This window comes from Mastomys coucha, unplaced genomic scaffold (genome assembly GCF_008632895.1).
Source record: "Mastomys coucha isolate ucsf_1 unplaced genomic scaffold, UCSF_Mcou_1 pScaffold5, whole genome shotgun sequence".
NCBI classification, from domain to species: domain Eukaryota; kingdom Metazoa; phylum Chordata; class Mammalia; order Rodentia; family Muridae; genus Mastomys; species Mastomys coucha.
The window spans coordinates 74,045,719-74,058,082 of record NW_022196911.1 but is presented as its reverse complement, the minus strand read 5'-3'; the positions used below and the strand labels follow the sequence as shown (position 1 = coordinate 74,058,082).

Genomic DNA, 12,364 nt, shown 5'->3' with positions numbered 1-12,364 from the left:
CTCAGACAGGCCCTGCCTGTGGAGCAGGTTCTACTCCCGCTCTGGCATTGGCCCTGATCCTGGCCAAGCCAGGAGGCAGGCTGGGGGGAGGGGGGAGTGTCAGGTTGCCTGTTGTGGGTACAAGTGATAGAGAGGGGCAAAGAGACATATTACATGAAGGGACATCCTCCTTTTTAGAAAGGGCCTAGCTGCAAAGACGTAAGCTTTTCTGAGGTTTCTGGTCTGACTCAGGGTAGAGGGTGTCTCTAAGGCAGTCTGCCACATCAGGGACCAAGTCACCACAGCATGAAGGTGATCAGACCCTAAGTGCCCTTGCTGTGCCCAGCCCTGCTTTGAAGCCCTCTGCAGTCTTCAATGTCCTTCAACAAGATGGCCGCACCCAGGGCTTTATGGAGACCAGAGAGAGGGTGACTCAGGCACTAAGTGTCTTTCGGTGACCTGGAAAGAACACTTCAGCCTGGAGCAGCTGGGGGAGTCAGAGTCTCCAACCCCCAGCCCCCATAAAACACCATTCCTGGCACCGCAGCCACTCCCTCCATCGTGTAAAACTACCTCCTACCCCCACCTGCCCACCATCATGACCTGCTCTTTCAAAGAGCCACTGAAACTCGTAAAGGTGGCCATGCCTAGAACACACCCAGGCTGGACATCCCACTTCCGGCCCATTGCTCCGAAAGAGGCTCTGAGGAGGCCTGGAGTGCCTGCCTGGAAAGTGCAGAACTGTAGGCTGTTCCCCATCCTATCACCATGGCAACCAGGGTACCTCAAAGCCTGAGAGGCAAGACCTGGAAGAAGACAGCTTTGAGACCTTTTGAGAGTCTTGAGTTCTGGAGTGTGGATCTCTACCCAAACCCAAAATGTCCCACCCACTCATTAGTCAGCCATGCCATTGGGTATGGCGTAGAGTCCATACCAATGGAAGGAAAGTTTGGCCTCAGCTTCCTCTCTGGACATGTATGAATGAGGAGGGGGTTCCTCATTTGGGAAGGTATCATGATGATCACTCTGTCCCTTTTGGCCTCTACAGTACTCCCCGGGTGGAGGCAGCTATCCTGTACCCTACCTGGGCTCGGCTCACTATCCCTATCAGAGGATTGCACCCCAGGCCAATGCCGACGGTCACCAGCCACTCTTCCCAAAGCCCATCTACTCCTACAGGTACATGTCCTAGCACAGCTGGAGCAGAACTAGGAGCAAGGAGGGTCCTTGGGGAAACTAAGGTATGATGATCCTCACGATGTAAGGGTTCTTGCAGGGGATAGAACTCATGACCAGTAACTTCCAAGGATGCTGGAGAAATGATGCCCGCAGGTGGGTAGGTAGTAGCTACATAATGTTTGACCTTTTGTCCAACCCTGAGGAGTCTTAACTCTGGTTGGACTCAGTAGATGGGGCTGATTTGGGTGGGCGGGCCTGTGAGGTCCCATCCTGGGGCCCAGGTAATAGTGCTTAGGTGGGAGATTAAGAGAGAAGATCATTGCCTTCGCCCTCTTCCAACATTTAAAAAAAAAAAATCAGTAAATAGCTCTGCTACTTACTACCTGAGAAACTGGTTGTCTGGAAGGTAAATGGGGAGACAAGTCAGGCTATTTGAAGTTTTATGTAAGAGAATGTAGGCAGAACAGTGCTTGGCACCCAGTAGGAAACCTTGTTCCCTTCCTACTGTCTAACAGAAGCATGGAGAGCTAAGGGCTGAGTGGTCAGGGTCATTTCTATGCAATGATGAATGTAAAGCCTTCATCCCACAGCTCTGAGGATGCTGGCTACTGTACTTTTGTCACTTCAAAACTAAGGAAACAGGCTCAGAGATGTTCAGAGGTCCAGACAAGCTCCCCATATCTAGGGGCTAAACCAGACAGCAATCTGATTTTCCAGATTCCACAAAATGCTCATAGAGTTCAGTCTCAGCCTCACAGAACATGTCGGCCAAGGAGAGCTGAAGATGGAGACCTGGTCAGAGGGCCAGGCTCTCAGGATCTCTCTCTTTTTTTTTTTTTTTTTTTTTTTTTTTTTTTTTTTTGCAGCATCCTCATCTTCATGGCCCTTAAGAATAGTAAGACCGGAAGCCTTCCAGTCAGTGAAATCTACAATTTCATGACGGAGCACTTCCCTTATTTCAAGGTGAGTCTGAAACCTGCCCCTTGCCGCAGTCTGTCAGGACCCACCCCAACCCCTTCCCCAGCTCCTCCCAGCTGCTGTGTAACCTAGAGCAAGCAGTTTGAGCTCTCTGTTCACAGTCCTCCCACCAGCCCCATTTGCTACTAAGGGACCTGGTAGATGTGAGGTGATTCTCTGGATCGCCTGGGCCTCAGCTCCTGTCCTGCCTGGTTAGCAGATGAAACAATATCCACAAGGGTGTAAGTTCTGGGGACCGTATTCCCCAACAGAAGCTCTTGTCTCTCCTGCACCTACCTCACAAGAAGGTGTCCGTGCAAGAGGGTCTCAGGGAACGTGTGTCAAGGGTAAGGGGACTGTGTCGATCCATCTGCTGTGTGATCTTGGAAGGATAAATCGTCCTGGGATAAATTTGCTCACCTGGATAGAAGGGTACCTGTCATGTCTCCAGGCAGATGGACTTCAGTCAGCTCACCCAGAGACAGACATGACTCCTCCTCAGTGTTAGATCAAGAGCCAGGGGTGATCTATTCTTAGCCCCCGACTCCTGTGCAGAAATCTTGTAGGGACATTTGAAAATCTACTGGGTAGGACCTCCACTTCAATGCGCTATAACTATTACATACTGAGGAATCTCATGCCTCAGTTTCTCCAGGGTCCCTCTCAATCTGCCTGTCCCAGGGCTACTGGGAAAAAACTACTGGGAGTTGCCTGAAGTCTCTTCTGCGGAGAATAGGAACTAATGCTGCACATGGGCTTGGGGAAGAACCTACTGGATCCTTGGGACACTTCCAGACTGTGACCCCCTACTTTTGGGTACAAGTGAAGCTCAGCATGCCACCTATAGAGGCAGATGTTACTCTCACACTGGAAGGTGATAGTCACCTTAGTAACCAGCTCCAACTTGGAATTCCACCAGCCCCACAGCACCCTGATTGAGGCTGGGGATACCTCCGTTACTGTCCTTCCTCTCTCAGTTGGGGGATCGGTAGCTGATTCCCACCCCAACTGTCTGCACCCTGGTCTTGCCTGGGGACGGTTGCCGGTATGCAGACAGCTTTGCACCTGCTGTCTCCCGGCAGACAGGGAGTGGGCATTCAGCATGGCTTTGGCTGGAATGGAAAAGTCCACTGACTTGAGGTACTGGGAGGGAGAAACATCATTGTCCGTATGGGCTGCTCCTGAACCCCAGAATCTCCAGGTAGAGATGGGCGCTCCCCTCCTAAGGTGGCAGAGGCAAAGTCCTCCAAGAACTGAACAGAGAAAGGGAGGTGAGGCCCCTCCCGCTCTTCTGGGCCTTCTTCCCTGCCCACTCTTGGCCTTACCCCCAGCCCCTCCCTGCATCTCCTCTTGCTGGCTTAATTATTTTTCCTGGGAGCCGTGTAATCCCTGTTTTATGGGGCTGAAGAGTGAAGAGGTCTGACAGCTTTTTTGGTTTGGTTGTTTTTCTTAGCTGGTTGCATCACCCCTGCATGCCGGAGTTTACATTTGACTTCAGAGAGACTGTGTGAGGATCCGACCAGCCCCATTGGCAAGACAGGCCCCATGGGATGACCGGGGCATGGCCCTTAGGTGGAGTCCATGCCCGGTTGTCGTTTTCCTTGTGTGATCCAAGGCCAGCCGTTTTCTTCTCTAGGCCTCGGTTTCCCCCTCTGTCACATGTCAGTTTGGACCAGTTAGTACCTAGATTCCTTCCAAGCCAAGAGGTTCTTTCCAAGCCTCCCTAAAGAGAGAGAGTTTGAAGGCTCTAAACCTCTCAGTCCTCATCCGGAGGTCATTTTTCCAGGGCAAGGACAGAGTGGACTCTGAAGTGGACAGGACTCATACCCAAGGCAGCTGCTGTGGGCGTCCCATAGTCCCATGAGTCAGGGACTGAGGAAGTGTCCGGCCACTGTGCGTAATTGTTAGTGCTGACCATCCCTTTTCCAAACAGGAAGTGGCTGCGGAAGGGGCTGCCCTGGCATCCCAAAGTCACACATTTATGGGACCATAAAAGTTCCCAGTGCCCATTAAGTCTGCTCATGGGGTGATGGAGCTTTGACTCTTAGTAGAGACAGCTGTGGGAGTTTAAGAAGGTACAGTAGCTCCAGATGCTCGCTGGTAACCCCTGATGAACCTTGGGGGTCATCAGGACCAGCCCCACGATGGGTTAGCTGTCCCCAAAAAAGGCTCCAGAGGCTGCTGCCAGCAACTCTAGTGAGACTAGCATCAGGACCCAGGGCCCGGTTCTGCTAGGCGTGATTCAGCTTGGCTGCACCCTGGGGCAAGTGAGCTAGGGAGGAGGGCGTGGCCATCTCTCATTAACCAGAAAGAGGGGCTAAAAGCGAGAGGAGCCAGGGAGTAAGGGCTTCAGGGAGTTCCATCAGCTGGAGAGGTAGTTCTACCCACAGTCATCCCATGATGGTCTCAGGGTGATCACAGAGCCTGCAACTGAGCCAAACGTGGGGGACAGGAGGCCCATGCCCCTCCACCACCATCCCTGCCACCGCCTCTCACCCAACTGAGTCAGCTTAATGGTTTTTACAACCCTCCTTGGGCACAATTACTGCACTGGTGGCATGACCAGGCCTCCTAATGGGTGTTTATTCTGTTGGCACGAGCACCCCCTGCCTGAGGGCTGGCCTCCCCACCAGGGCACACCTCCAGGGCACACTCATGCGAACTCACACCCACACACTCAATCATGGATACACACATACTCTGAGACACTTTCTCACACATAGCCATCCTCACTCAGGAGTTCAGAGACCTATGGTAGGAGACCGCCACTCACACCGAGAGATGTCTAAGGATCTGGTGCATATTCAGCCACATACCCCGGCCTCTACCAACACCACATCTGCCATCAAACATAGAGACAACAAGGTGTGCTAACTCTCACCTACTCACCAACCCTTTTCTGCCCAGCTTGCTCTGGGGGGTGGGGGGGAGATGAGGTGGACCCAGAGGAAGGGCATTATGTTGTCCTCTCTTTAAAGCTGGCCCCAAAGACTTTAAAATAGTGATCTTCCCCTTCTACAAGGGAATGCACAAACCAGAAGGCCCAGTGAGCACATCCTACTTTAATGGGGACAGAGACCAGAGAGGCCTTAATGGCATTTACCAGCTGTCCCTTAAAGAGGGATCACAAGCTGGACATCATGACTCATGCCTGCAGTCTCAGCACTCCAGAGACTCTGAGCATCTTACTGTGAGCTTGAGGTCAGCCTGGACTCCAAGTGAGGTCCCAAAATCTCCAAAAGGAGTAGTGGTTAACAAGTATTGGAGAGAGCTGGTGGAGGGGGTTGCACACCTTTAATCCCAGCACTCAAGAGGCAGAGGCAGGGGGATCTCTAAATTTGAGGTCAATCTGGTCCACAAAGCAAGTTCCAGGACAGTCAGGACCACACAGAGAAACCTTGTCTCAAAAAAAGAACCCCCCCAAACAAACAAACAAGCAAAAATAAACAAACACACACACAAAAAGCATTGAGGCGGTGGCTAAGAATACCAGCCGCTCCTGCAGAGGACTTGAATTCTGTTCCCAGCCCCCATGGTGGCTTACAAACTATGTAATTCCAGTTCCAGGAGATTCAATGCCCTCTTTGACAGACTCCTGTATGCATGTGGTGCATAGACATACACACAGGCACCCACATGCATAAAGTACATGATAAATATACAAAGGATCACAGTCCTCTGAAGGGAATAGACTAAAAGAAGCTAGGTAGGGTAACAGCAGCTTTTAGATTTTAGCAAAAAACAAAAACAAAAACAAAAACAAAACAAACAAACAAAAAAAACTAACTTACGATCAAGGAACCTGCCCAATCCTTTCCCACAGCTAAAGGGTTCTAAGCATGGTTTTGGAGCTGAGGACATCAAACCAGAGTGTGTAGAGATTCTATGTATAGAAGGAGTTGGTGAATGTATAAAATTGGTGAATGTTCTAGAAACCCCCAGACCTAGAGCCATTCCTTTGCTGCCTGAACCCAACCTGGATTCTTGATTTGGCAGACTGCGCCTGATGGCTGGAAGAATTCTGTTCGCCATAACCTGTCTCTCAACAAGTGCTTTGAGAAGGTGGAGAATAAATCTGGAAGTTCCTCTCGAAAGGGCTGTCTGTGGGCCCTCAATCCTTCCAAAATCGACAAGATGCAGGAAGAGCTGCAGAAGTGGAAGAGGAAAGACCCCATTGCTGTGCGCAAAAGCATGGCCAAACCAGGTGAGGCTGGCAGGCCTATGTGAGAAAGGCCAAGGGACCCGTGTACCAGAATGGAGGAGCAGAGCCTGCGGGAGGGTCCCAGGCTGGGAAGCTGCAAAGGAGGGAGGCCTCACGAAGTTTTCTTTGGGCCTTTGCAGAAGAGCTGGACAGCCTCATTGGAGACAAAAGGGAGAAACTGGGCTCTCCGCTGTTGGGCTGTCCACCCCCTGGGCTGGCAGGCCCAGGTCCCATCCGGCCCCTGGCACCTTCAGCTGGTCTTTCCCAGCCTCTGCACCCAATGCATCCAGCTCCAGGCCCCATGCCTGGCAAGAACCCCCTGCAGGACCTACTGGGGGGCCATGCTCCCTCCTGCTATGGGCAGACCTACCCACACCTTTCTCCCAGCCTGGCCCCTTCTGGACACCAGCAGCCATTGTTCCCACAGCCGGATGGGCATCTTGAGCTGCAGGCCCAGCCAGGCACTCCCCAGGACTCACCTCTACCTGCCCACACACCACCCAGCCACGGTGCCAAGATGTTGGTTGAGCCTTCCTCAGCCAGGACCATGCATGATACTCTACTGCCAGATGGAGACCTTGGTACTGACCTCGACGCTATCAACCCCTCTCTCACCGACTTCGACTTCCAGGGTGAGCTGGGAGCGGGGAAGGGTGGGACAGGACTAGAGAGGTGCTCTTGGCCCTGTGGCCTAGCCTCTTCATGTCTCCAGGCTGCCACCTGCTGGCTCCTGAGTTTCTGGTCACCTGAGGCAGATCACTAGGAGTTAAGTGTTGAATGCGTATTTAATCTTTGCCGTCCAGACCATGAGGTAAACGGTTCTTTCCCCCATCTTCCTCCTGGTACTCTGAACATGTCCCGGATGGCTTCATCATAAAACCGCTCATTTCTGACAAAGCTGGGAAAAGCTGGAAGTTCGATGGTGTATTTGATTGTGAGGAACTGGGAAGCTAAACACTCCAAAATCATTTGCGCTTTACCAGAATTCAGCTTTCATTGCAGGAGACAGACCTTCTATGGGATGGAAGACCTCAGAGCTAAGCGTGTCCTAGAGAGAGTTGAGGACAGAAGCCCAGAGAGATGAATCTATCCACTCCCCTCTATCTTGCCCGCTCCATCCAACAGGGAGCCAAGCCCACCCTCTTCCCTTCTAAGTCCCGCCCCTTCCTGTTTGAACTGTAGTGTGCGGGCTAGCACTGTCACTGATCATAGGAGGTTTGGAGGAGGCTATTGATGTATACCTAGATCAACTATTAAAAATATTAGACTATTAGAAATAACTTCACATAGATTTTCATTCCAGACCGGCTGTGGATGCAGAGAACAGGCAGCTGCAGAGAAGGCTATATGGACGTGGGATACTATAAATTCTATTAGAAGACTGGAGGTGTGGGTAGGGGGTAAAGCGTTTGTCTAGCATGCACCAAGCCTTAGTTAGGCTCAATACTCCAGCATCACAAAACCAAACAAAACCCTTAATTAATACCCACTCAAGCTCCTACTGAGTATCAGGCATCTTGCAAACAGCTTTACATATGTTCTCCCCATCTGGACCTAGCAAGTGATACTAGACACAGAGATCCACTCAAGGTCACTGGGCCAGAAAGAAGGCGTTGAAACCCGGGTGGCCAAGAGCAGCCAGCGTTATGGGTCTCTTTCTCCACTCTGCGATGTGATGATGTCCCAGGCAGATACTCTAGTCACTCGCCTGCCATGTGGCAAGTCACATGACCGGGAGGGACTCAGTGATAGCGCTGTTTGTTCCTCAGAGTCTAGGGTCCTTTCTGGCTCTATCCCTGTACCTTGAGTCCTGTGAGAGGGGAGGCCAAGGGACACAGGCCTGGATACCTCATCAGGTCCAGTGGTGCACTGTGGGAAGACTGTAGGCAGCCAATCAATCTTCGGGAACCAAGGCAGAAGCCTGCGTGAAGAGTTTCAGGGGCCCTCTAGGCTGCCTCCGAGTAGATCTTTGCATCAACCCTTCAGATGGGCTCATCCTTAGTCGTCTTTAGTACCCCCTTCTTCCTAGAGAAGCACAGAAGTGACCTGCAACTACGGCAGGCAGTGGTTCTCAACCTGTGGGTCGCGACCCCTTTGGAGAGTCTAATAATCCTTTCATAGGGGTCGCCCGCATCTATGACTTTCACACTGCTGCCTCGGAGCTGGATTCTGAGGCCCAGAAGAAGAAGAAAAAAAAAAAACAGTGATTACTTGAGGTCCCAGAGTGGGTGCCAGGCTAGGCTTTCAGTCTACATCACCAGAATCCTGTTCTCTGAGGCTCCGGAGGAGTAAGACTGGGCTTAGCTCTCTGTGACCTGCCAATGATGATGCTTCTTTCCTTTCCCCGACTAGGAAATCTGTGGGAGCAGCTGAAGGATGACAGCTTGGCCCTGGACCCCCTCGTACTGGTGACCTCGTCCCCGACGTCACCCTCCATGTTGCCACCTCCACCAGCAGCCCATTGCTTCCCCCCAGGGCCTTGCCTGGCAGAAACAGGCAATGAGGCAGGCGAACTGGCACCTCCAGGCAGCGGCGGCTCCGGTGCTCTTGGAGACATGCACCTCAGCACTCTCTACTCGGCCTTTGTGGAACTGGAATCCACGCCCTCCTCCGCAGCGGCCGGCCCTGCGGTGTACCTCAGTCCCGGCTCAAAGCCATTGGCTCTGGCTTGAGCTATGCACAACATCAGCTCCAGCCCTTGCCTAGCTGGCTGCCCATATCGGGCTCACCTTAAAGGTCAAAGAAGGAAAACACTGCCTGTCTCTTATGCCACTCAGCCAATTTATTTGTTAGCCAGAAGCTGGGGCATCCACCCAGGATGCTACCTGATGGACCCGCTCCTCACACCGGGCCCCAGCAAGGAAAGTGTCGGGAAAGAAGCCACAGCGCGCCCTCTAGCGCCAGATCACTCGAACTTCAGCTCTCGAGCATGAACTCAAGCTCAATACACCTTCTCTTCATGTGCTCAGAAGAAACCTTAGAATGTCACAGAGTCTGATTTGATTTCTGGGGCAGCTGAGAGCTAAAAGCTTTAGTTAGCAAAGCTCAGGGCCAGTGTGACAAGTCAAAGACCATCCCCCAAACCTCATCCCAATCCCCATGTGCTCTACAGGCTTGGCCCACTCCAGTCATGTTCTCTCCCAGAAATCTCTATTTATTCTCCCATCTTACACCCTTAGAGCCTACAGAGGCTCCTCTCATGTGACCCGTGAACCCCTTAGGGAGACAGCTACTTCGTAGAATTTATTTATCCATCCTCAATATACACTCTGGCTGGCCACCTCCAAGGTGACACACAGAAGGGGGCAGCATCTACCCTGGGACCAAACTGAGCCCAAAGCAAACACTAAGTGTTTGGAAAAAAAACCTCTTGTCCTCAGAAACTTGAACTTGTCCCCCTGTCTTAGTCTCAGCCGCAGGAAAGGCCCCCTTTGGGTTGCCAAGTCTCACTCTTTCTCAAAGAGAGGTTCATACAGTTCAGGCCCCAGCTTACTGGATGCTGTCAACTATCTCAAGCATCCTGGGTAACTAGGGTTTGCATCCCACTACAGGATGGAGTGTGTGTGTGTGACACTCTGCCACACGCATACATACACACACCTGCATAGCAGACTTAGGACTCCCAGGGAGCCGACAGAATGTCTGTGGGGCTGAGCTGGGACTCAGATGCCCACCATGACCTACCAAGTGGGATCCTCAGTCTTCCCTGGGCCTGAGGGCAACAAGTACCTCCATAAGTTGTCCCCAAGCTCACACAAGGATGGGAAGACCCCTCAGTCATTGTCCCCTGTCCTGGAACAATAAAGTAAGCACCTGATGGTTGCAACTATTGAGCCTTCATTTTGGGGACCTTCACTCCCCAAGCATGGTGTCTAGAAGGGCTTTAAAGATATAGATAGATAGATAGATAGATAGATAGATAGATAGATAGATAGATAGATCATATATATCTTTATATCACATATATATGGGGGTATATGTGTGCATTGGAAAATATGTGCTGTGTATGTCTGTGCACATGTGTGCTGGCCCAAAAGAAGGCATCAGATCCCCTGGAGCTGGAGTTACAAGCAGTTGTGAGCCTCTGGGTAGATGCTGGGAACCAAACTTAGACTCTCTAGCAGCAAGCACTCTTCACTGCTTGAGCCACCTCTGCTGCCTTAGTAAGGCATCTAAACCAGTGGTCCTCAATTTGTGGGTTGAGGCCCCTTTGGGTCAAAGGGCCCTTTCACAGGGGTCATATATCAGAGAGCCTGTATATCCGATGATATTTACATTTCAGTTCATAACAGTAGCAAAATTACCATTATGAAATAGCAACTGAATGATTTTACAGTCAGGGGTCACCACAACATGAGGAACTGTATGGGAGCCACAGCCTTAGGAAGGTTGAGAACCACTGCTCTAGACCAAGCTGAGTGAGCAGCCAGGCAAGGCCTCTTCTCAGTGGAAGTTGAAAAATGGGAATCTGGGGTTGCCTGTCCGGAGAAAGGAGGTGATTTCTCTTAATGCCTCTTCTTCTGACACCTGTCCGATGCTGCCATGGCTGACCTTAATTGCACAAGACAGGGTCACTGTTGTGGCTGGAGAGATGACTCGGTGGTTAAGAGAGCTTGCTGCTCTTCCAGAGGACCCGAGTTACATTCCCAGCATCTTACAACCTCTGTAATTCCAGGTCCAGGGGATCTGATGCCTCTGGCCTCAGGCCTCTGACCTTTAAGGGCACTGTACTCACATGTAGGCACACACACCTATATTTATTTATTTATTTATTTTAAAGAAAAGAAAGGGTCACTCGCTTTTTAGGGTGTATCTTCTTGTCACTACCTGGGAGAGATGCTAAGTCTATTTGGGGCTCTAGGTTCCATGGGTAACAAGATGGAGCATAACCTGGTACTGCCTGTGTTGGTGGTGGTGGAAGATGAACTCAGGAAGGCCAAGGTCCCATTATAGCCCACCCCATAGGTAGGGGTGACTGTCCCAGTAAAGGGCAGCTCTATAGCTCCTCCTCCAGAAGCACACATGTGAGTCTAGATCAGCCTCATGTGGGTCTTTGACTTAAGTTAGTCTGTGGGGTCAGGCCTGGAGCCCAGCCAACACCTACAGGGCTCTAGAAAGAATCCTAGAGCAGAAGCTCACCCCACATTTGTTCCCTCCTCCATCCTAAGTCTCTAGGAAGGAACTGGGGTGGGGTCAGACATGGGATAGGCATGGCCAGCTGGCACACCCAAGAAAACGAACTGTTTGCTTCAGTGGAAGAGGGACATAGTTGCCTGTCAAATCCCAGGGTATGTGGTGCCCAGCTTTGGCCAGTGCTGGTATGCATCTTGACACCCAGGCTCTCAGGCACATGACAAAGTGATTCCTAAAACTGTTCTTGGACCTACTTCTTTTGTTCTTGACACTTGGGACCTCGGGGCCTCCCCCTACCCCTATATACGTTAAACTAGGAGACAACAAGGTATCTCCAAGAGGCCTTCAATCAAATCCCTGTGGGCCCATTCAGCCATCATGTGTGAGCTGGCTGCCTGAGCAAGGACAGTGGGTGGCTAGCAGATAGGACTTTAAGTGTAATTGTTCGGGTCCTTTGTCCCTAGACTGCACATCAGATTTTAAAACTGGACTCAACTCCGGTCTGAAAACAAAGCCCACACTCTTGATCCTAGGCTGCCCCCTGCTGGCCAGCCCTGGTTAAGATGGGACTGGCCAGAGCATTTGTAAATCCTTTACTTTGGGTTGGGGGGTGGAAATTAGCCCTTTTGTTTAGGGATTCCACAAAAAAAAAAAAAAAAAAAAAAAAAACCCTCAAACTACTGGGTCATAGAAGTGCACATATGTAAGCAATCTAGGCTCTTGGAATGTGGAGGCAGGAGAATCAGGAGCATGAAGTCAAGCTTCAGCTCCATAACCAGTTCAAGAAGAAAATAATTCAAAGCCCATAAGCTTGGAGGGAAAAAAAATACATCATCAAGAGCTGGAAAGATGAACCAGTGGGTAAGAGCATTGGAACCCTGCTTTCCCAGCATCCACATAAAAAGCCACATGTAC

At 51.2% G+C, this 12,364-nt stretch overlaps 1 protein-coding gene across 6 annotated transcripts in view; it reads left to right on the top strand.

The window, feature by feature from the left end:
- The window catches only part of Foxn1 (forkhead box N1), a 28,125-nt gene extending 18,834 nt beyond the window's left edge, over window positions 1-9,291 (top strand). For all 6 annotated transcript variants that reach the window (XM_031353786.1, XM_031353782.1, XM_031353783.1 and 3 more), the window contains exons 5-9: window positions 1,028-1,158; window positions 2,025-2,121; window positions 6,112-6,319; window positions 6,457-6,948; window positions 8,669-9,291. In XM_031353786.1, the coding sequence (XP_031209646.1) occupies window positions 1,028-1,158; window positions 2,025-2,121; window positions 6,112-6,319; window positions 6,457-6,948; window positions 8,669-8,988 (1,248 nt within the window). In that variant the 3' untranslated portion in view covers window positions 8,989-9,291. The remainder of the gene's footprint in view (window positions 1-1,027; window positions 1,159-2,024; window positions 2,122-6,111; window positions 6,320-6,456; window positions 6,949-8,668) is intronic.
- The last annotated feature ends 3,073 nt before the right edge of the window (window positions 9,292-12,364 follow it).